Source organism: Salvelinus sp. IW2-2015, unplaced genomic scaffold (genome assembly GCF_002910315.2).
Source record: "Salvelinus sp. IW2-2015 unplaced genomic scaffold, ASM291031v2 Un_scaffold2656, whole genome shotgun sequence".
Lineage (NCBI taxonomy): Eukaryota > Metazoa > Chordata > Actinopteri > Salmoniformes > Salmonidae > Salvelinus > Salvelinus sp. IW2-2015.
The window spans coordinates 24,002-48,015 of record NW_019943963.1 but is presented as its reverse complement, the minus strand read 5'-3'; the positions used below and the strand labels follow the sequence as shown (position 1 = coordinate 48,015).

At 43.2% G+C, this 24,014-nt stretch overlaps 1 protein-coding gene across 3 annotated transcripts in view; it reads left to right on the top strand.

Moving 5' to 3' along the window:
• LOC139025433 (collagen alpha-1(XVI) chain-like) overlaps nt 1-22,669 on the top strand; it is a 46,553-nt gene extending 23,884 nt beyond the window's left edge. For 2 of the 3 annotated variants that reach the window (XM_070440559.1, XM_070440557.1), the window contains exons 2-4: nt 1,346-1,457; nt 22,217-22,285; nt 22,442-22,669. In XM_070440559.1, the coding sequence (XP_070296660.1) occupies nt 1,385-1,457; nt 22,217-22,285; nt 22,442-22,662 (363 nt within the window). In that variant the 5' untranslated portion in view covers nt 1,346-1,384 and the 3' untranslated portion in view covers nt 22,663-22,669. The remainder of the gene's footprint in view (nt 1-1,345; nt 1,458-22,216; nt 22,286-22,441) is intronic. The other variant, XM_070440558.1, reaches the window with a different exon arrangement.
• Nucleotides 22,670-24,014: the final 1,345 nt, after the last annotated feature.

The following is a 24,014-nucleotide window of genomic DNA, read 5'->3' as shown; positions in this document are numbered from 1 at the left end:
TGCGTTCTACACCAATACAAGCAGATCCCTGCAACACTGTTGGTTCAACACCAATACAACAGTTCCCTGCAACACTGTTGGTTCAACACCATACAACAGTTCCTGCAACACTGTTGGTTCAACACCAACTACAACCAGTTCCCTGCACACTGTTGGTTCAACACCAATAAAACCAGTTCCCTGCAACACTGTTGGTTCAACACCATACAACCAGTTCCCTGCAACACTGTTGGTTCAACACCAATACAACAGTTCCCTGCACACTGTTGGTTCAACACACTATAACAGTTCCCTGCAACACTGTTGGTTCAACACCAATATAACCAGTTCCCTGCAACACTGTTGGTTCTACACCAATACAACCAGTTCCCTGCAACACTGTTGGTTCAACACCAATACAACCAGTTCCCTCAACACTGTTGTTCAACACCACTACAACCAGTTCCCTGCAACACTGGTTGTTCAACACCCAATATAACCAGTTCCCTGCAACACTGTTGGTTCTAACACCAATACAACCAGTTCCCTGCAACACTGTTGGTTCAACACCAATACAACCAGTTCCCTGCAACACTGTTGGTTCAACCCACAATACAACCAGTTCCCTGCAACACTGTTGGTTCAACACCAATACAACCAGTTCCCTGCAACACTGTTGGTCAACACCTAAACCAGTTCCCTGCCAACACTGTTGGTTCAACACCAATAAACCAGTTCCCTGCAACACTGTTGGTTCAACACCAATACAACCAGTTCCCTGCAACACGTTGGTTCAACACCAATAAAACCAGTTCCCTGCAACACTGTTGGTTCAACACCAATAAACCAGTTCCCTGCAACACTGTTGGTTCAACACCAATACAAGCAGTTCCCTGCAACACTGTGGTTCAACACCAATACAAGCAGTTCCCTGCAACACTGTTTGCAACACTGTTGGTTCAACACCAATATAACCAGTTCCCTGCAACACTGTTGGTTCAACACCAATATAACCAGTTCCCTGCAACACTGTTGGTTCAACACCAATACAAGCAGTTCCCTGCAACACTGTTGGTTCAACACCAAAACAACCAGCTGACTTAGTATTAGTTGAGTGTACGTGGTTGTGTAGTCTCTCTGTGTGTACTGCCTGTTTCTTACAATGTGCTCTCATATCAAATAATGTCATTTTTTATGTTGACTCTCTCCCTCTCCACCTCCCTTTCTTCTATATCGCTCTCCATCTCCTCCTTCTCTCTCCCTCTTTCCAAACCCATATCCATTCCTCCCGTTGTTTCTATCTCTCTCTCCCTCTCCCTCTCCCTCTCCCTCTCCCTCTCCCTCCCTCTCCCTCCCTCTCTCCCAGGTAGCAGTCGAGGTGTGTGTGTATCCAGAGGAGTGCGTCATGAGGAATCTCCGCTTCCTGGTTCTGCTCTCCCTCAGCTTCTGGTCATGTGACCTGGGAGCATCATCCAAAGGTGAGTCTATTTTTATCCCCACGGTAGAATCTTGTATACGGTCAAATACGATGTGTCCCAAGTCATTGCTTTTGCCAGGAATTGAATGTATTATCTACTTCACATGTCTGCTGCCTTCACTTCAGAATTGAACTTCAAATGGGTGGGTGGGTAGATGGGTGCAAGTGTGTGTGTGACCACGCCTGAGTGTGTGTTGTTGAGGTTGGTAGCTGTCTGGTCTAGCTGTGGTAGAAAGGCCATGTGTTTTCAGTATGTGGTACCCATTCATTACATGTGTGCGTGCGTGCGCGTGTGTGTGTGTGTGTTTATCTGTGTATCTGTATGCGTGTGTGTTTGTCTATGTCAGGAGCTGTCGTGACTCCGGTGTGGTCTTGTTGTGTTTTTATGATCTGTCAGATTCCCTCTTCAGCATCTCTTCCCTCCATAATATTCCTCCTGGGGCAATACCTCCGGAACTTCTGCAGCTCAGAGGGGATAGGCTCCCGGGAGAGCCCAGCCAGAGTGCTTCATCTGGGGCTGAGACAGTTTGCTGTTCCTCTGAGACCCTGGTGGTGGGTGGAAGGAAACACTTTGAAATAAGTGAAGTGTTTGAATACCCAATCAGCTCCCTTCTCTCCCTCTGTCCCGGCTAGTAATGTGCTCACATCAGCGGGAGGTTGAGACAGAATACAGAAGCAGATGTTCCAGTTTTCAACTCAGAACTTTATTGGTGGAAAATGTGTGTGTGTGTGTGGTGGAGGTGGGGGGGGGGGGGGGGGCCGGGGGTTTTGTGTGTGTGTGTGTATAGTGAGTGAGACTGATGTTGAGAGTGGGAAAACAGTCTTTAAGGGAAACATTTGTGACCTCATCTTTAAGTATGGCTTAGTGTTAGAAGTGAGTTTCAGGTCTAAAGTGATACATGTTTCCACTCCTCCTCTCATTTATCTCTGGAAAAAACAACCTGGAATGTTCTCGTCTTTCTTTCTCTCTCTTCACTTGCTTTCCCTCTCTCTTATCACTCTTTCCTCACATTTTTCATGTTCTCTCCCTCTGTATATCAGTGTCTCTCTCCTCTTTCCCTTTCTCATCTCTCTCTTCCTCTTTCTCATTCTCCCTAGCCCTTGTACTACATCTAATTGTCTTTCTATCACATCATTACCTACATTACACAGCATGCCCTTCTCCACCTACAATGCCCTCTCTTAAGTGGTTCCAGCAGTGCTACTGGCAGAACCAATCTTCTCCTTGATCCCACTGATCCCCCTTTATACCAAGAGTGTGTGTGGTGGGTGTGTTGGTGGTTGTGGTGTGTGTGTGTGTGTGTTGTGTGTGGGTGTGTGGTGTGTGTGTGTGTGTGTGTGTGTGTGTGTGTGTGTGTGTGTGTGTGTGTGTGTGTGTGTGTGTGTGTGTGTGTGTGTGTGTGTGTGTGTGTGTGTGTGTGTGTGTGTGTGTGTGTGTGTGTGTGTGTGTGCTGTTTATGCATATATGTGTAACACACACCTGATCTACAGCCGTCCAATTAACAGTGGAATGCCACTTTATAAAGCAAACAATTCCAATAATCCTCTCCTCTTCTTCCTCCTTCTTCCTGTTGCTCCGAGCACCCTTCTGACCCTGTCCCTAATATAACCATGCCGCAAGCTCTAGGGAACAGTGAACATACAACAACAGAAAGCCTGCAAAATGGAGCACAGCCACAACAATGACTGCTGCAGGGAAGACTGTGACAGGGTCATGAGGTTTGGAACAGTTGGAGGATCTAGAGTTCTAACGATATGGGGTGTGTTACATATTCCTTTCGTTGCCTGCAACAATTCTGGGAACTTTTCCAAAAATGCCCAGGCTTTCCAGAAACCTGGATGGAGGATTCTGGATTTCTTGCTTATTCTCTCCTATCATCCTCCCTTCTCCTCCTCTCTTTCCCTCCTCTCTTCTCCTCCCTCTCTTCTTCCCTCTCTCTCCTCTTCACCCTCCATTCTCCTCCTCGCTCTCCCTCCCTCTCTTCCTCCTCCCTCTCTTCCTCCTCCCTCTCTTCTTCCTCTCATCGTCCCTTCCCTCCCTCTTCACCTCCTCTCTTCCCATTCATCATCCCACTATCCTTCTCATCTTCCCTTCTCCTTTCTCTCCCTCCCCTCTTTTCCTCCTCTCCCCCCTTCTTTCTCATAACTGTCATCCCTCCTGTCCTTCCTCAGTCTTGACATTTTTTTACTCTGACAGGTCTTCATCTTAATTCTGCCTCTAAGTGCGTTCTGTACATTTTCAAAAAATGACCAGGCTTTCCAGAACCCTGGTTGGAGGATTCCGAATTTCCTGCTTATTCCATCTGATTCTGGGAAAACTGACATTTCTGGAAAACCTGGGAATTTTGGCAAATCTTTTGCAACCCTACTCCTCTCCCTCCTCCTATACAGTATTTAAGGACTGAAATCTCACTGCTGGTTTCAGGTAATCCAGATACTGTTTCTCTTCACAGATAGTTTGTCAGTGTCTGGACTCATATAGGGATCTGGTATGAGTGCCTTGGAGTTATCACTTAGCCTATCCAACTCAATATGACCTCAAAAGGTCTCTAGGAGAAAGCCTTTGGGGTGAATGAGGTTTTGATCTCTTTATTGTATGGTACAGTGTCAGGTAGATACCTTTTTTTCAGTGGTGCGGAACGCTTCGGATGATAAGGATGTAGAAAGATGACAGTAATGTCTTCGAGCGATAACTCTTCCTCACCTCTCTAGTCCTCTTTTTTCTAACCTGTTTCCCTCTCTTCCTACTGTCTCCTCCCTCTCATCTTCCTTTCTCCTGTCTCTTTCTTACTCACTTTTCCCCCTCAACTTCCTTTCTCCTTCTACCTTACCCTTCACTCTACTTTTTCTTGTTCCCAACTTTTTGTTCTCCCCTTCTTCCTTCCTTCCTCCTCCCTCTCTTTCTTCCTCTCTCCTATCATCCTCCCTTCTCCTCCTCTCCCTCCCTCTCTTCTCTCCTCTCTTATTTCTCTCTCTCCTATCATCCTCCCTTCTCGCTTCTCTTTCCTCCTCTCTCCTCCTCCCTCTCTTCTTCCTCTCTCCTATCATCTCCCTTCTCCTCTCTCCCTCCTCTCTCTCCTCCTCTCTTATTTCTTCTCTCCTATCATCCTCCCTTCTCCGCTTCTCTTTCCCTCCCTCTCTTCTCCTCCTCTCTTCTTCTTCTCTCTCTCTCTTTTCCTCCTCCCTCTCTTCCTCTCTCCTATCATCCTCCCTTCCCTCCCTCTTCCCCTCTCTTCCCATTCATCATCCCACTATCCTTCCTCCTCTCCCCTTCTCCCTTTCTCCCCATCCCTCTTCCTCCCTCTCCCCCCTTCTTTCTCATCACTCTGTCACTCCTTCCCCGCCCTCCTCCGGTCTTGATGTTTTTTTTACTCTGACAGGTCTTCATCTTAATTCTGCCTCTAAGTGCCTGTATAAAGTCATAAGGGTTGTAGGAGGGGGTAGGATAGGGGTGTAGAGTGAGGGGATATGCTGAGAAGAAAGCACTTTTTAAGGGGGAGTGAAGTGTCTCTTGACTTCAAACAGCCCATGTTGAGTGGCAATAAAAGATGAAGTCTGTGTGTTTCTGGAACTTTTTGAAAGGCAGTTTTTGTTCTTTGTGGAGAGTTTGCTGAGTATGCAGGGGAGGTAAGGGGTTAGAGGGGAGGTAGGGAGGAGAGACTACCTCATGGGGTGTTTCTGATGTGTTGAGAAACTGATTAGAGAGCTGCTGCTATACGTTCTCTACACTCCAACTTCACCTTGTACTCTCTACAGTCAGCATTGACAGTTTTAATCTGCCATTATCCTTTGTTTTGTGTAAGTTAACTATACAAATATACTATATGTACGCATTTCATCCTAATGCATCTGGATATAGGCCTGTATCTGTGTACCAGGGCCATATTCATTCTGGTTAGGGGTTGTATTCATTCGGGTTAGGGTCAAATTCATTAGGGTTAGGATTAGAGTCATATTCATTAGGGTTAGGGTTAGAGTCATATTCATTAGAGTCATATCTATTAGAGTCATATTCATTAGGGTTTATTCATTAGGGTTAGGGTTAGGGTCATATTCATTTGGGTTAGGATTAGAGTCATATTCATTAGGGTTATATTCATTAGGGTTAGGATTAGAGTCATATTCATTAGGGTTAGGATTAGAGTCATATTCATTAGGGTTAGGATTAGAGTCATATTCATTAGGGTTAGGTTAGGGTCATATTCATTAGGTTTAGGAGTAGAGTCTATTCATTAGGGTTAGGATTAGAGTCATATTCATTAGGGTTATATTCATTAGGGTTAGGGTTAGGATTAGAGTCATATTCATTAGGGTTAGGTTTAGGGTTAGGGTCATATTTGGGTTAGGTCATATTCATTAGGGTTAGGGTTTATATTCATTAGGGTTACGGTCATATTCATTAGGGTTAGGGTCATATTCATTAGGGTTGGTTTAGGGTTAGGGTCATATTCATTAGGGTTAGGGTCATATTCATTAGTTTTAGGGTTATATTCATTAGGGTTAGGGTCATATTCATTAGGGTTAGGGTCATATTCATTAGGGTTAGGTTTAGGGTTACGGTCATATTCATTAGGGTTAGGGTCATATTCATTAGGGTTAGGTTTGGTAATCAAAATGTCACGCCAGGGTAAGCCTACATGAAACAAACCCTTAAAATCCCCTTTGGAAAAAATGATTGGAAACCATTTCATTTTTTGACCGCAAGGTTTTATGGGTATTATGACACCTCCCCTATGGGGCTCTATTGGGTTGACATATTCTTCTAATAAATAGTAGGTTCATGAGTTAATTCATTTCAATTGGCCCAGCTACTGATCAATAGAGTGAACAAATAGAATGATAGAAGTTAAAAGCTCTTGATTTAGCCTCTTAGTCTGCTTCTCTTTCCTGGTTGAGAATATAACGCAGACCTCAGGCTAGCAGCTCACTCTCACTCTGTCACACACACACACACACACACACACACACACACACACACACACACACACACACACACACACACACACACACACACACACACACACACACACACACACACACACACACACACACACACACACACACACACACACACACACACACACACACACACACACACACACACACACACACACACAACACACACACACACACACACACACACACACACACACACACACACACACACACACACAGAGCACTCTATCTGTGTGTTACTCTTCCCAATCTAATTGGATCCAGTCACTCTGTTTTACTCCAGCGCTAAATTGGTTTCGATTTAACAACCTGGCCAACAGTCTCAACCCTGAAGTGGAGCAGTTTGTGTGTGTGTGTGTGTGTGTGTGTGAGTGTTTGGTTTTATTATCCTTGTGGGGACCAGAAGTCATCACAAGGATAGTAAAACAAGGACAATTCGGACAAGTGGGGACATTTTGCAGGTCCCAACAATGAAAAAGGCTATTTTAGGCTTAGGGGTTCAAATCAAATGTATAAAAAAAAGACAAAATCATAACATGAATGATCCTAGAAGGGAATGGCCACTCAGCGAGTCAGCTCTCTCTCGCTCAATCTCTGCAGATGTTAATGCGAGTGCAGCGAAATGCTTGTGCTTCTAGTTCCGACCGTGCAGTAATATCTAACAAGTAATCTAACAATTTCACAACAACTACCTTATACACACAAGTGTAAAGGAATGAATAAGAATATGTACATATAAATATATGGATGAGTGATGGCCGTGCGGCATAGGCAAGATGCAGTAGATGGTATAGAGTACAGTATATACATATGAGATGAGTAATGTAGGGTATGTAAACACAGAAAGTGGCATTGTTTAAAGTGACTAGTGATACATTTATTACAAACCAATTTTTAATAAAGTGGTTAAAGATTTGAGTCAGTATGTTGGCAGCAGCCACTCAATGTTAGTGATGGCTGTTTAACAGTCTGATGGCCTTGAGAATGAAGCTGTTTTTCTGTCTCTCGGTCCCAGCTTTGATGCACCTGTACTGACCTCGCCTTCTGGATGATAGCGGGGTGAACAGGCAGTGGCTCGGGTGGTTGTTGTCCTTGATGATCTTTTTGGCCTTCCTGTGACATCGGGTGGTGTAGGTGTCCTGGAGGGCAGGTAGTTTGCCCCCGGTGATGCGTTGTGCAGACCTCACTACCCTCTGGAGAGCCTTACAGTTGTGGGTGGAGCAGTTGCCATACCAGGCGGTGATACAGCCCGACAGCATGCTCTTGATTGTGCATCTATAAAAGTTTGTGATTGTTTTCGGTGACAGAAGATGAGGTTGAAGATGCGCTGTTGTGCCTTCTTCACCACGCTGTCTGTGTGGGTGGACCATTTCAGTTTGTCCATGATGTGTACGCGGAGGAACTTTGAACTTTCCACCTTCTCCACTACTGTCCCGTCAATGTGGATAGGGGGGTGCTCCCTCTGCTGTTTCCTGAACTCCACGATCATCTCCTTTGTTTTGTTGACGTTGAGTGTAAGGTTATTTTCCTGACACCACACTCCGAGGGCCATCACCTCCTCCCTGTAGGCCATATCATCGTTGTTGGTAATCAAGCCAAACACTGCAGTGTCGTCTGCAAACTTGAGGATTGAGTTGGAGGCGTGCATGGCCACGCAGTCATGGGTAAACAGGGAGTACAGGAGAGGGTTGGGAACGCACCCTTGTGGGGCCCCAGTGTTGAGGATCAGCGGGGTGGAGATGTTGTTAGTTTTATCATTTTCATTTTCATTACAGTACAACGGTTTGATTTGTTTGATCTTAGCTAGCTACATAGCCGTCTTTGTATCAAAGATAATTGTGTAGTTATTGAGGTTCGCTAGCCAGCTATTTTCGTCCGAACGTAACGTAACGTAGTCAACACTGCTAGCTAGCCAGCTAGCCACCGAATAGCAGCATAGCAGCACTGGAGAAACGATTACATTACAACGGAACGACTTGATTAGTGTAGTGTTAGCTGGCTACATAGTTTGGAGGGTACTATGGTGTTAAATGCTGAGCTGTAATCGATGAACAGCATTCTTACATAGGTCTTCCTCTTGTCCAGATGGGTTAGGGCAGTGTGCAGTGTGATTGCGATTGCGTCGTCTGTGGACCTATTGGGGCGGTAAGCAATTTGGAGTGGGTCTAGGGTGTCAGGTAGGGTGGAGATGATATGGCCCTTGACTAGTCTCTCAAAGTGTTAGTCATTTAGCTCCGTTACCTTAGCTTTCTTGGGAACAGGAACAATGGTGGCCCTCTTGAAGCATGTGGGAACAGCAGACTGGTATCGGGATTGATTGAATATGTCCGTAAACACACCAGCCAGCTGGTCTGCGCATGCTCTGAGGACGCGGCTAGGGATGCCGTCTGGGCCAGCAGCCTTGAGAGGGTTAACACGTTTAAATGTTTTACTCACGTTGGCTGCGGTGAAGGAGAGCCCGCAGGTTTTGGTAGTGGGCCGTGTCAGTGGCACTGTATTGTCCTCAAAGCGAGCAAAGAAGTTGTTTAGTTTGTTTGGGAGCAAGACGTCGGTGTCTGCGACAGGGCTGGTTTTCTTTTTGTAATCCATGATTGTCTGTAGACCCTGCCACATACGTCTCGTGTCTGAGCCGTTGAATTGCGACTCCACTTTGTCTCTATACTGACGCTCAGCTTGTTTGATTGCCTTGCGGAGGGAATAGCTACACTGTTTGTATTTGGTCATGTTTCCGGTCGCCTTGCCATGATTAAAAGCAGTGGTTCGCGCTTTCAATTTTGCGCTAATGCTGCCATCAATCCACGGTTTCTGGTTGGGGAAGGTTTTAATAGTCACTGTGGGTACCACATCACCGATGCACTTGCTAATAAACTCGCTCACCGAATCAGTATATACAGTGGGGAGAACAAGTATTTGATACACTGCCGATTTTGCAGGTTTTCCTACTTACAAAGCATGTAGAGGTCTGTAATTTTTATCATAGGTACATTTCAACTGTGAGAGACGGAATCTAAAACAAAAATCCAGAAAATCACATTGTATGATTTTTAAATAATTAATTTGCATTTTATTGCATGACATAAGTATTTGATCACCTACCAACCAGTAAGAATTCCTCTCACAGACCTGTTATTTTTTCTTTAAGAACCCTTCTGTTTTCCACTCATTACCTGTATTAACTGCACCTGTTGAACGTGACCTGTATAAAAGACACCTGTCACAACCAATCAAACAGATTCAACCTTCCACAATGCCAAGACCTAGAAGCTTGTGTAATACATCAGGGATAAAATTGGTAGACCTGCACAAGGCTTATGGGCTACAGGACAATAGGCAAGCAGCTTGGTGAGAAGGAAACAACTGTTGGCGCAATTATTAGAAATGGAAGAAGTTCAAGATGACGTCAATCACCTCGGTTCTGGGGCTCCATGCAAGATTTCACCTCTGGGTGGTGGCATATGATCATGAGGAAGGTGAGGGATCAGCCCAGAACTACACGGCAGGACTGGTCAATGACCTGAAGAGAGCTGGGACCACAGTCTCAAGAGAAAACCATATGTAACACACTACGCCGTTCATTGGTAAAATCCTGCAGCGCACGGCAAGGTCCCCTGCTTAAGCCAGTGCATGTCCAGGCCTGTCTGACAGGTTGCCAATGACCATCTGGATGATCCAAGAGAGGAATGGAGAAGGTTCATGTGGTGATGAGAACAAAAATAGAGCTTTTTGGTCTAACTCCACTCGCCGTGTTTGGAGAAGAAGAAGTAGGAGTACAACCCCAAGAACACCATCCCACCGTGAAGCATGGAGGTGGAACATCATTCTTTGGGGATGCTTTTTCTGCAAAGGGGACAGGACGACTGGCCCGTGTATTGAGGGGAGATGGATGGGCGCATGTATCGCGAGATCTTTGGCAACAACATCCTTCCCCAGTAAGAGCATTGAAGATGGGTCGTGGCTGGGTCTCCAGCATGACAACGACACGAAACACACAGCCATGGCAACAAGGAGTGGCTCCGTAAGAAGCATCTCAAGGTCTGGAGTGCCTAGCCAGTCTCCAGACCTGAACCCAATAGAAAATCTTTGGAGGGAGCTGAAAGTCCGTAATTGCCCAGCGACAGCCCCGAAACCTGAAGGATCTGGAGAAGATCTGTAGGAGGAGTGGCCAAAATCCCTGCTGCAGTGTGTTGCAAACCTAGTCAAGAACTACAAAAACGTATGATCTCTGTAATTGCAAACAAAGGTTTCTGTACAAATATTAAGTTCTGTCTGCTTTTCTGATGTATCAAATACTTATGTCATGCAATAAAATGCAAATTAATTACTTAAAAATCATACAATGTGATTTTCTGGATTTTTGTTTTAGATTCCGTCTCTCATAGTTGAAGTGTACCTATGATAATAATTACAGACCTCTACATGCTTTGTAAGTAGGAAAACCTGCAAAATCGGCAGTGTATCAAATACTTGTTCTCCCCACTGTACATCAATGTTGTTGTCTGAGGCTATCCTTTAGGTTTAGGGTTAGGGTTACTATTAAGTTTAGGGAAGGGTTTAGTGTTGGGGTTTGGGGTTAGGGTTATGGTTAGTGTTAAGGTGTTAAGGTTAGGGGTTAGGTTAAGGGTAATGGTTAGATTTAACGGTTAGGTGTTAGGGAAAATAGGATTTTGAATGGGAATCAATTGTTTGGTACCCACAATGATACTAAAAGAAACATCTGCACTGCACACCAGGGTCATGGACTTAGTAATACTGTATGTGTGTCCTCCTAGCTGCAGTGTGTGTGTGTGCGTGTGCGTCTGCGTGTGTGTGTGTATGTCAGTGTGGATTTATTGGACAATCTCCAGGCATATCAATCTCCAGGCTTGTACAATCCTTTAGGTTGTATAGTTCTAACACACTGGTAGGACTGGAGACAGTGGTGGTCACCAGCCCTGGTCCTGGAGAGCTAGGAAAACAGCCCATCGCAATAATCTCATCAAGACCTTGATTAGTAGAATTAGGTATGTTAGAGTTGGTGACCATTCATGAATGTTCCTCTCAGAATCATTCTAGGGTTCTGTGACCCACTTGGTTCCTGGTGTCTGTCCAAAATTGCCCCCTATTCCTCATATAGTCCACAACTTTTGACCGGGACCCATGTACAGGTAGTGGACTATATGGAATAGGATGCCTTTTGGGACAGACCCCAGGAACAAAGTGGGTCACACCTGAACCTGAACATGTACTTCTATGTTACTGAACCCCTACCTGAGCCTGAACATGTACCCAGGGCTCACAATGTAGTGAGAGCTCACAATATGACAGATTCACAATATGACAGCAAACACATTTCTCCTTGACATCTGCCAACGGGGTGAGGATGTATCCATCAATTGTGTGTGTGTGTGACATGTGTCTCTTTCTCTATCTCCCGCTCTCTCTCTCTCTCACTCTCTCCCTCACCCATCCCTTTCTCTCTCCCTCCCCCTCCCTTTCTCTCTCCCTTCCCACATATATATTTTTTACAACTTTTACCTCTTTTTCCCCCAATTTTGTGGTATCAAATTGGTAGTTACAGTCTTGTCTCATCGCTGCAACTCCCGCACGGACTCGTGTGAGCCGAAGGTCGAGAGCCGTGCGTCCTCCGAAATACAACCCAGCCAAGCTGTAACTGCCTCTTGACACAGGACCCACTTAACCCGGAAGCCAGCCACACCAATGTGTCGGAGGAAATACCGTACACCTGGCGACCGTGTCAGCATGCACTACGCTCGGCCCGCCAAAGGAGTCGCTAGAGCGCGATGGGACAAGAACATCCCTGTTGGCCAAACCCTCCCCTAACCCGGATGACGCTGGGCCAATTGTGCGCCGCCCCATGGGTCTCCCGGTCACGGCTAGCTGCGACAGAGCCTGGACTCGAATCAAATCAAATCAAATGTTATTGGTAACATACTGTTAAGAGAATTATGTTCTCAATGTTCATAAACTGAACTTCAATTAACTACTCAGTCTGCAACCCAGACTTTGTAAGATACTGGTTGAAATGAAAACAGACAGAGGCCCAGCCTACAATAGTCAAATGTTTATTCACGAGAGCGCTCTGAAGTCCACAATACAAACCCATCCATTTTATACTGGCTCCTTATGCACATACCTTCACACACAAACAGTAGGTATCCTATGCACACACTGTATCACTAACCAAATCTCTCAGAGGCCTAGCTGACCTGAGACCTTGAGAAGTCCTCCCTGTCCTCCTAAGTTTTCTCAGTTCCTGCCAGGTGGGTTCAAACACAGTCTAACTCTTCTCGGTATCTTTCTTCGGCCTTTCACCCCCCATACAAGTTCAAATCCTGAGCTACGCCTTGCTCAGACAGTCTGGGTTTTTCCACTATACAGATACATTGTTTTAATCTAATTCTGACTAAAACTACACACATCATCAGAATATATTTTTATGATTCTAATCAATTTCATACAATTATATGGTTTCAGGGTGGAATATTCTAATCATTAATTTAAACATATAAATTCCATTATCAATCCACCCTTAATGACTAAATAATACACATTGATACATCAAACACTACGTGGAAACATAAATGGTATACAAGAATAATCCAAACCAATACATGTATGTACATTCGATATTCATCAATGACTGTTATAGGCCAATATCCAATCATAACGCGATTTTTATTACAATCTTCATAAAAAACAGTGTAAACATTAAAAAACAGTCTCATCCAACATTGGCTCCTCGTAGTTAAAAGAAACTGAGCCCTCTCCTAGGCCTGGAGGCCTGTATTCGTCATCCCACTGGCCGGAGCTCGGAATCGGTCCGTATCTCACCATCTGTTGCGTCATTGACCTCTCTAGAGTCCTGGTGATCAAACCTCTCATACACGGAATCAAACAACATCCACACAGAATCAACACACTCATACAGGTAAAAGTTGCCCACAACACAGTGATTATGCAATTTTTCCATTTCCCAAACATACTGTCAAACCAATTTGTTAGAGAATTATCCACCCCAGAGTTCTCTGCTAATTCGTGAGCTAATGTGGTAAAACCGGCCAGGGCCTTGGTCACTGATCCGTATGGAGCTGTGTTATTAAAAAATAAATGTACAGCAATGAACCCCAATCATTCTACATMCCCCGCCCTTTTCTGCCAATAACCTATCGAGAGTCAGTCTATTTTACCAGGTCATGAGGGAGGTGGCGGATAATTGGTCAGAGAACKCCTTTACTGCATCCCCAGTATCATTCACGAATCTCTGTTGATTATAATAGAGGTCATTAATCCAATCCACATTTTTATTTATTGTCAACCACCAAAAGAACGTAGTGGTAAAGTCTTCACCTATTTGATTCATAGCTTTGTATTAATCTGTAACTTCCCTGGGGATGCCAATAGCATCCATCTAGACAAAGCTACTCCCATCCTGGTCAAAACTCCTCCTGTGCCTACTTTAGCCTCCTACAACTGGCCTCTGATGACTAACTCGAACTGGTTGTTCCTAACCACCCTTTCTGGTAGTTTCTGTCGTATGTGTCCTTTGCTGGTACTAGCCCACCCTACATCAGTTATAGGTGCTGTTAGGTTAAGAATTTTCTCTTGTACTTCCAAACCTAAGTCAGTCACATTAACGATTACCTTTCAGCTATTAAAATCATGTAAGTTCTCGGTGCCATTCTTGTATCTATAACACTGGTACTCATCAGGAGTTAAAGTGAACCGAGGTGGGTTGGCCGAGTACTTCAATCTGGCCAACCCAATCCCTGTACAGTTATTATATTTTGCTTTCCTAGGGAATTGTTTAATGTTTACCTTAAATCCTACATCTTGATCTTTGACTCCTTATTCTGTAGTTTATCTTTTACTTTTTATCCATGACAATGGCGTCATATAATTAGTACCGGCAGGTGGTGGATCTGGATGTATCAGAAAGGTTACCAAGACTATGATGCAGCTCAGAGTCCCTACTCTTCCCCAAATCCGCCAACCCTCTCTTGCCCTTAGTCGATCTGCTAGGTACCACCCCATACTCACACCTCTATGGGCACACACAGTGATGAACGGTCGGGATAGGGAATCTTCGTTAAACAAACACTAACAACCGTATCTTTCCAGGCAAAACATATCAATAGTTGTATTACCATCCCAAACCCAAATTTTAGTCTGTCGGTACATAGGCTGAGGTACGAACCCAAGTCTCACGCGTGGTAGGCAAGAATTCTACCCCTGAACCACCAAAGCTATTGAAATGCTGGAGACTCCACGCAAATAACCCTTTTTATACTTGTCTGTAGTCGTAAAATCAGGCACGTACTACCGAGACAATTCCCAGAAAATAGCCCTAATTTACAGGTCCAAGCATTTCTCCGGTGATGATTCTCCTTACTCTCTCTTTCTGTCCTATTCCTCTCTTGACTTTTGTCTCACCCTTTCTCTACACTTGCCTTCTTACCTTCTTTTCTGGGCTTCAGACAGCCAGGTATCTAACCCTTGACCTGCTGTTTCCCTTGACTATCTACACACGTCTTATGTATCTACTTTATCATTAATTCAAATTTTTCTACATCTAGACGTCTCTCAAATTTGTACTTCTTTCTCCATTTTGGGCAGTAGATTTACATCTCATCCCCGGTTAATTCCGGGACCTCCTTTGAGGATTTACTACCCATGTTATTTAATTAACTTTCCTTGTTATTCTGCTTCTTCTCACGATCTATGTGTATGGGCTTTTAAAATTCTGATTAAATTACTCCTATGTGTCTCACTATTGATGTGTATGTCACTACTCCCTATGTGTGTGCTCACCTTCTATGCTCACAATCTATGTGTATTTTTTTTACCTATGTGTATTTATATTAAGTCTCTATGATCTATGTGTGTGCTTTCTACCATTATCCAATTACTATAGTTATGTTCTATGGTATATTCTCACACTATGTGTATGTGCTAACCTATGTGTGTTTCTCCTGTCTGGAAACTTTATCTATAGAGGTGTCTTTCGATTGGACATTAGGTCTCACCCGTATACAACCTATAAGCTATTTTCCAGGGGTCATAAATCCTTAGCAGCCTATTTTTCAGCAGCCTATTTTTCTGTTGTTCCTTGGGACTTATTGACGTTAATACCTCATATCTCACACCGCTATATTAGGCTTCCCTCTCTTCCTTTTTGGACTTTATTTCAGTGTTGACTTTTGAATCGTTTAACCTCTCTAGGATATGTGGGACGGTAGCGTCCCACCTCGTCAACAGCCAGTGAAACTGCAGGGCACCAAATTCAAAACAACGGAAATCCCATAATTTAAATTCCTCAAACATACAAGTATTTTACACCATTTTAAAGCTACACTTGTTGTAAATCCAGCCAAAGTGTCCGATTTCAAAAAGGTTTTACGACGAAAGCACACCAAACGATTATGTTAGGTATGAGCCAAGTCACAGAAAAATAAATTTTTCCAGCTAAAGAGAGCAGTAACAAAAAGCAGAAATAGAGATAAAATGAATTACTAACCTTTGATAATCTTCATCAGATGACACTCATAGGACTTCATGTTACACAATACATGTATTTTTTGTTCGGTAAAGTTCATATTTATATCCAAAAATCTTAGTTTAGGCAAGACGCTACTGTATCACTTGGCAAAAAGCCTGAGAAAATGCAGAGCGCCAAATTAAAATGAATTACTATGAAAATTACTATAAAATCAAACTTTCATTAAATCACACATGAAAGATACCAAATTAAAGCTACACTGGTTGTGAATCCAGCCAACATTTCAGAATTCAAATAGGCTTTTTAGCGAAAGCATACGATGCTATTTTCTGAGCATAACACCATAGTAAACAAAAGAGAGAAAACATTTCAATGCTGCAGGCACGACACAAAACGCAGAAATAAAAATATAATTCATGCCTTACCTTTGACATCACATCACAAATGGTTCTTTTGTTCGATTAATTCCGTCGATATATATCCAAAATGTCCATGTATTTGGCGCGTTTGATCCAGAAAAACACCGGTTCCAACTTGCTCAAACGTCACGACAAAATATCTCAAAGGTTACCTGTAAACTTTGCCAAAAAATGTCAAACTACTTTTGTAATACAACTTTAGGTATTTTTTTATGTTAATAATCAATAAAATTTAAGACGGGATGATATGTGTTCAATACAGGATTAAAACGAAATGTTGCATGCCTTCTGTTTGATTGAAGCGCATGTCCAGGACACCTGGAGTGCCTCGACTTCAAGATGGCCGTATTTCTTCATTACACAAAGGAATAACCTCAACCTATTTCTCATGACTGTTGACATCTAGTGGAAGCCGTGGAAACTGCAAGCAATTCGCTTAGAAATCTTGTTTCCCAGTGAAACTCATTGAAAAGAGAGTGACCTCAAAAAAAAGAAATCTGAATGGTTTATCCTCGGGGTTTCGCCTGCTAAATAAGTTCTGTTATACTCACAGACATGACTCAAACAGTTTTAGAAACTTCAGAGTGTTTTCTATATGCATATCTTATCTCCTGGGAATGAGTAACTGGCAGTTGAATTTGGGTATGCTTTTCATCCAAACGTGAAAATGCTGCCCCCTACCCTAGAGAAGTTAAGTTATCTTGTTCGCATAGAATTACCTTCCTATCACACCAAGCCTAGTTTATATCCTCACTTAGGACTTTATCTAGGTATGACTGTTGAATCGGATCTATGGCTAATTTACCGCATGTTAATTAACCATAAGTTATCCTATTTGTACAAAATGACCGTCCTATCTCACAGCACCTATTTGATATCCTTATCTTAATTACCCCTTCCGGCCTTTACTTTGGTCTATTAAGCTATTTTTATTTATGGTAGTGCACCTTACCTCAGGTCATTTCGGAGCTGCCTTCCTATCGATTTTGGTTAAAACACAAAGTAGAAACCTAGTGAATCTGTTTAGAATAATTAAGCTCCTATTATTGATAAATATTAAGTATTTTAGAACTTCAAATCAAAGATATCTTAAATCATTCCCCCCAAATCTGTGCATAAAGATTTACTAACCTTGTCTCGTAGACTGGGAAAAGTAATGCTGGTTGGATTCCGTCATTGTCTCTGTCGACCTTAGATATATACCGGCCTGTTATGGAAGCCCAGTGTCAGGGGACAGATCTTTAATTTACGGGTCAACGACCTGACCGTGCACGGTTTTCAGCGTGTTAACTTCGGACAACAGGGACAGGTATTGGAAATCCGTAATCTAACAATTCCACAACAACTACCTTTTACACACAAGTGTAAAGGAATGAATGAGAATATGTACATATAAATATATGGATTGGAATCAGGATCTCTAGTGGCACAGCTAGCACTGCGGTCCAGTGCCTTAGACCACTGAGCCACTCAGGAGGCCTCAAGGGGATTTATTGTTTACAATGTTTGTTTACATTGCCAAAGCAAGTGAAATGGATAAACAATAAAAAGTGAACAGTAAATATTACACTCACAAGTTCCAAAATAATATAAACATTTAAAATGTAAAATGCCATATTATGTATATATACAGTGTTGTAACGATGAGCAAATAGTTAAAGTACAAAAGGGAAAATAAATAAGCATAAATATAAGTTGTATTTACAATGTTTTTTTTCTTCACTGGTTGCTGCAAGTATTGCTGCTGTGGTGGCACACTGTGGTATTTCACCCAATGGATATGAGGGTTTATCAACATTTGATTTGTTTTCTAATTCTTTTGTGGGTCTGTGTAATCTGAGGGAGATATGTGCCTCTAATTTGGTCATACATTTGGCAGGACGTTAGAAAGAGCAGCTCAGTTTCCACCTCATTTTGTGGGCAGTGTGCATATAGCCTGTCTTCTCTTGAGAGCCAGGTCTGCCTTCGGCGGCCTTTCTCAATAACAAGGCTATGSTCACTGAGTCTGTACATAGTCAAGGCTTTCCTTAATTTTGAGTCAGTTACAGTGGTCAGGTATTGTGTACTCTCTGTTTAGTGCCAAGTAGCATTRTAGTTTGTTCAGTGTTTTTGTTAATACTTTCCAATGTGTCAAGTAATTATCTATTTGTTTTCTCATGATTTGGTTGGGTCTAATTGTGTTGCTGTCCTGGGGCTCTGTGGGGTCTGTTTGTGTTTGTGAACAGAGCCCCAGGACCAGCTTGCTTAGGGGACTCTTCTCCAGGATCATGTCTTGTAGGTGATGGCTTTATTATGGAAGGTTTGTGAATCACTTCCTTTTAGGTGGTTGAAGAATTTAACGTATTTTTTTCTGGATTTTGATAATTAGTGGGTATCGGCCTAATTCTGCTCTGCATGCATGATTTGATGTTTTATGTTGTACACAGAGGATATTTTTGCAGAATTCTGCATGCAGAGTCTCAATTTCGTGTTTGTCCCATTTTGTGAAATCTTGGTTGGTGAGCGGACCCCAGACCTCACAACTACGTATATGGGTTTTATAATTGATTCAAATATATTTTGCCGGATCCTAATTGGTACATTTTATGTTCCTTTTGATGGCATAGAAGGCCCTTCTTGCCTTGTCTCTCAGATCATTCATAGCTTTGTGGAAGTTACATGGGGTGCTGATGTTTAGGCCGAGGTATGTATAGTTTTTTGTGTGCTCTAGGGCAACGGTGTCTAGATAAAATTTGTATTTGTGGTCCTGGCAACTGGACCTTTTTTGGAACACCATTATTTTTGTCTATCTGAGATTTACTGTCAAAGCCTGGGTCTGACAGAATCTGTGCAGAAGATCTAGGTGCTGCTGTAGGCCCTCCTTGGTTGGTGACAGAAGCACCAGATCATCAGCAAACAGTAGACATTTGACTTTAGATTCTTCTAGGGTGAGGCTTGGTGATGCAGACTGTTCTAGTGCCCTCGACAATTTGTTGATATACAGTATATGTTAAATACGGGGGGGGGCTTAAATTGCATCCCTGTCTCACCCCACGGCCCTGTGGAAAGAAATGTGTGTGTTTTTTGCCAATTTTAACCACACACTTATTGTTTGTGTACATGGACTTTATAATGTCGTATGTTTTTCCCCCAACACCACTTTCCATCAATTTGTAGAGCAGATTCTCATGCCAAATTTAGTCAACTTATTTTTTGAAGAGTCAAATCATAAGAAGTTGTTTTGGTTTGTTTGTTTGTCTATTAGGGTGTGCAGGGTGAATACATGGTCTGTCGCACGGTAATTTGGTAAAAAGGAAATTTGACATTTGCTCAGTACATTYTTTTCACTGAGGAAATGTCAAGTCTGCTGTTAATGATAATACATAGGATTTTCCTAAGGTTGCTGTTGACCCAGTTATTGAGGTCAAATTTGTCTCCACTTTTGTGGATTGAGGTTAACAGTCCTTGGTTCTGAATCTTGGGGAATATGCCAGAGTTAAGGATGATGTTAAAGAGTTTAGTATAGCCAATTGGAATTTGTGGTTGGTATATTTTATCATCTCTCTCTCTCTCTCTCTCGTCTCTCGTCTCTCTCTCTCCTCTCTCTCTCTCTCTCTCCTCTCTCTCTCTCTCTCTCTCTCTCTCTCCTCTCTCTCTCTCTCCTCTCTCTTCTCTCTCTCTCTCTCTGTCTCTCTCTCTTCCCTCCACCACAGTGGATTAAATCCACACACTAGTTTACCGTCATATGCCTCGACACCCAGTGTAGGCTAGAGGTCGACCGATTAATCGGAATGGCCGATTATATAACATAACAATCGTAAATCGGTATTTTTGTGATGGCCGATTTTGCCCCAATTATTATTATTATTATTTTTTTTATACCTTTATTTAACTAGGCAAGTCAGTTAAGAACACATTCTTATTTTCAATGACGGCCTAGGATCGGTGGTTTAACTGCCTTGTTCAGGGGCAGAACGCCAGATTTTCCCCTTGTCAGTCGGGGTTCCAATCTTGCAACCTTACAGTTAACTAGTCCAACGCTATACAACACCTGCCTCTCGTTGCACTCCACAAGGAATGCAGTAGAAGCCAAGGTAGTTGCTAGCTAGCATTAAACTTATCTTTGAAAAACAATCAATCATCATAATCACTAGTTATACTACACATGGTTGATGATATTACTAGTTTATCTAGCGGTGCCTGGCGTTGCATATAATCGATGCAACGCTGGGAGATGATTTAACAAAAGCGCATTTGCGAAAAAGCACAATCGTGGACGACTGTACCTAACCATAAACCCAATGCCTTTCTTACACCTGCATATTTAGCTAAAATAAATCCAGGTTAGCAGGCAATATTAACCAGGTGAAATTGTGTCATTTCTCTTGCGTTCATTGCACGCAGAGTCAGGGTATATGCAACAGTTTGGGCCGCCTGGCTCATTGCAAACTAATTTGCCTGAATTTTACGTAATTATGAACATACATTGAAGGTTGTGCAATGTAACAAGAATATTTAGACTTAGGGATGCCACCCGTTAGATAAAACTAACGGTTCCGTATTTCACATGAAATAATAAACGTTTTGTTTTCGAAATGATAGTTTCCGGATTCGACCATATTAATGACCAAAGGCTCGTATTTCTGTGTGTTATTATGTTATAATTAAGTCAATGATTTGATAGAGCAGTCTGACTGAGCGATGGTAGGCAGCAGCAGGCTCGTAAGCATTCATTCAAACAGCACTTTCGTGTGTTTTGCCAGCAGCTCTTACGCAAGCAACAGCGCTGTTTATGACTTCAAGCCTATCAGCCTAATGGCTGGTGTACCGATGTGAAATGGCTTAGCTAGTTAGCGGGGTGCGCTCTAGATAGCGTTTCAAACGTCACTCGCTCTGAAGACTTGGGTAGTTATTCCCCTTGCTCTGCAAGGAGCGATGGGTAACGCTGCTTCAAGTGTGGCTGTTGTCGATGTTTCCTGGTTCGAGCCCAGGTAGGGGCGAGGGAGAGGGACGGAAGCTATACTGTTACACGTGGAATACTATAGTGCCTATAAGAACATCAATGGTCAAAGGTATAATGAAATATAAATGGTATAGAGGAAATACGTCCTATAAATACTATATTAACTACCACCTAAAACCTCTTATCTTGGAATATTGAAGACTCATGTTAAAAGGAAACCACCAAACTTTCATATGTTTCTCATGTTCCTGAGGCAAGGAACTCAAACGTTAGCTTTTGTACCTGGCACATATTGCACTTTTACTTCTCCAACACTTTGTTTTTTGCATTTATTAAACCAAAAAATTGACCATGTTTAATTAATTTATTTGAGGCTAAATTGATTTTTATTGATGTATTATATTAAGTTAAAATAAGTGTTCATTCAGTATTGTTGTAATTGTCATTATTACAAATACATTTTAAAAAATCGGCCGATTAATCAGTATCGGCTTTTTTGGTCCTCCAATAATCGGTATCGGTATCGCCGTTGAAAAATCATAATCGGTCGACCTCTAGTGGAGGCTGCTGAGGGGAGGACGGCTCATAATAATTGCTGGAACGGAGTCAATGGAATGGCATCAAACACATGGTTTCCATTCCACATATTCCGCTCCAGCCTTTACCATGAGCCCGTCCTCCCCAAAGGTGCCACCAACCTCCTGTAGTTGATACACTGACAGATTTTGTGTGTTCTCCACYGTATGACCTGAGGCTGACCTGTACATGGGGGGGAAGTGTTTTATATACAGTAGTAAAGGACAGTGTCTGTCTTAATCACCATATCTATTTATTTTACTCTGACGTTACTGTGTGTCCTTTGTCTGAATGGCATTTCACACAACATGTATTTTGTCCTGTCCATCTCGCCTTCTTACTCTCTCCTCTGTCTAATTCTCTCTCTCCAGAAGTACAATGCCCTTCCCAACAGGTAGATGACTGGAAGTTCCCTCAGACGGCCAGACACAACATCACAGGTAAATGATACACGCACGCACAAACACATGCACACACACTCCCAAAACAGTTAGTACCACTCACCTTGTTTATCCTGTCTGATCTACTGTGGCTCCTCTCTGTGATTGATTACTCTGCCTGGCCTGAGGATTAATGTGGTGATGGATTTGATGCAGGTTTCAATCTGGTGCGGCGCTTCTCCCTGCTCAAGACAGCAGCGGTCAGGAAGATCCGTAACCCCCGAGGACCCGTTATCCTCCGACTGGGCAAGACAGCACTCATCCACCCCACAGAGTATGTCCTCCTCCCTCCCTCCATCACTACTAACTCTCTTTCTTTGTCTGTCACCCTCTGTCTCTCCCTCTCTCCTTCTGTCTTTTTCCATTTCATCGCCTGACATATTAGGTCCCCATCCCTCCATCACTGCTGCTAGKTCTCTCTTTATATCTCTCTATCTGACTCTCTCCCTCTCTCTCTCTCTATTTTCCCATCTCATCAGCCCAAAAGAGTAGATCCTCTATCACTATTACATCTCTCTCTCTCTCTCCATCTCATCAGCCCCACAGAGTAGATCATCTATCACTACCACATCTCTCTCTCTCTCCCCATCTCATCAGCCCCAGAGAGTAGATCCTCTATCACTACTACATCTCTCTCTATTTTCGCCATCTCATCAGCCCAAAGAGTAGATCCTCTATCACTATTACATCTCTCTCTCTCCCATCTCATCAGCCCCACAGAGTAGATCATCTATCACTACCACATCTCTCTCTCTCTCCCCATCTCATCAGCCCCACAGAGTAGATCCTCTATCACTACTACATCTCTCTCTCTCTCCCCATCTCATCAGCCCCACAGAGTAGATCCTCTATCACTACTACATCTCTCTCTCCCCATCTCATCAGCCCCACAGAGTAGATCCTCTATCACTACTACATCTCTCTCTCTCTCCCTCGCATCACGCCACAGAGTAGATCCTCTATCACTACTACATTCTCTCTCTCTCCCCATCTCATCGGCCCACAGAGTAGATCCTCTATCACTACTACATCTCTCTCTCTCTCCCCATCTCATCAGCCCCACAGAGTAGATCCTCTATCACTACTACATCTCTCTCTCTCTCCCCATCTCATCAGCCCCACAGAGTAGATCCTCTATCACTACTACATATCTCTCTCTCTCCCCATCTCATCAGCCCCACAGAGTAGATCCTCTATCACTACTACATCTCTCTCTCTCTTCCCCATCTCATCAGCCCACAGAGTGAATCCTCTATCACTACTACATCTCTCTCTATTTTCCCATCTCATCAGCCCAAAAGAGTAGATCCTCTATCACTACTACATCTCTCTCTCTCCATCTCATCAGCCCCACAGAGTAGATCCTCTATCACTCTACATCTCTCTCTCTCCCCATCTCATCAGCCCCACAGAGTAGATCCTCTATCACTACTACATCTCTCTCTATTTTCCCATCTCATCAGCCCAAAAGAGTAGATCCTCTATCACTACTACATTCTCTCTATTTTCCCATCTCATCAGCCCAAAAGAGTAGATCCTCTATCACTACTACATCGCTCTCTCTCTCTCCATCTCATCAGCCCCACAGAGTAGATCCTCTATCACTACTACATCTCTCTCTCCCCATCTCATCAGCCCCACAGAGTAGATCCTCTATCACTACTACATCTCTCTCTCTCTCCCCATCTCATCAGCCCCACAGAGTAGATCCTCTATCACTACTACATCT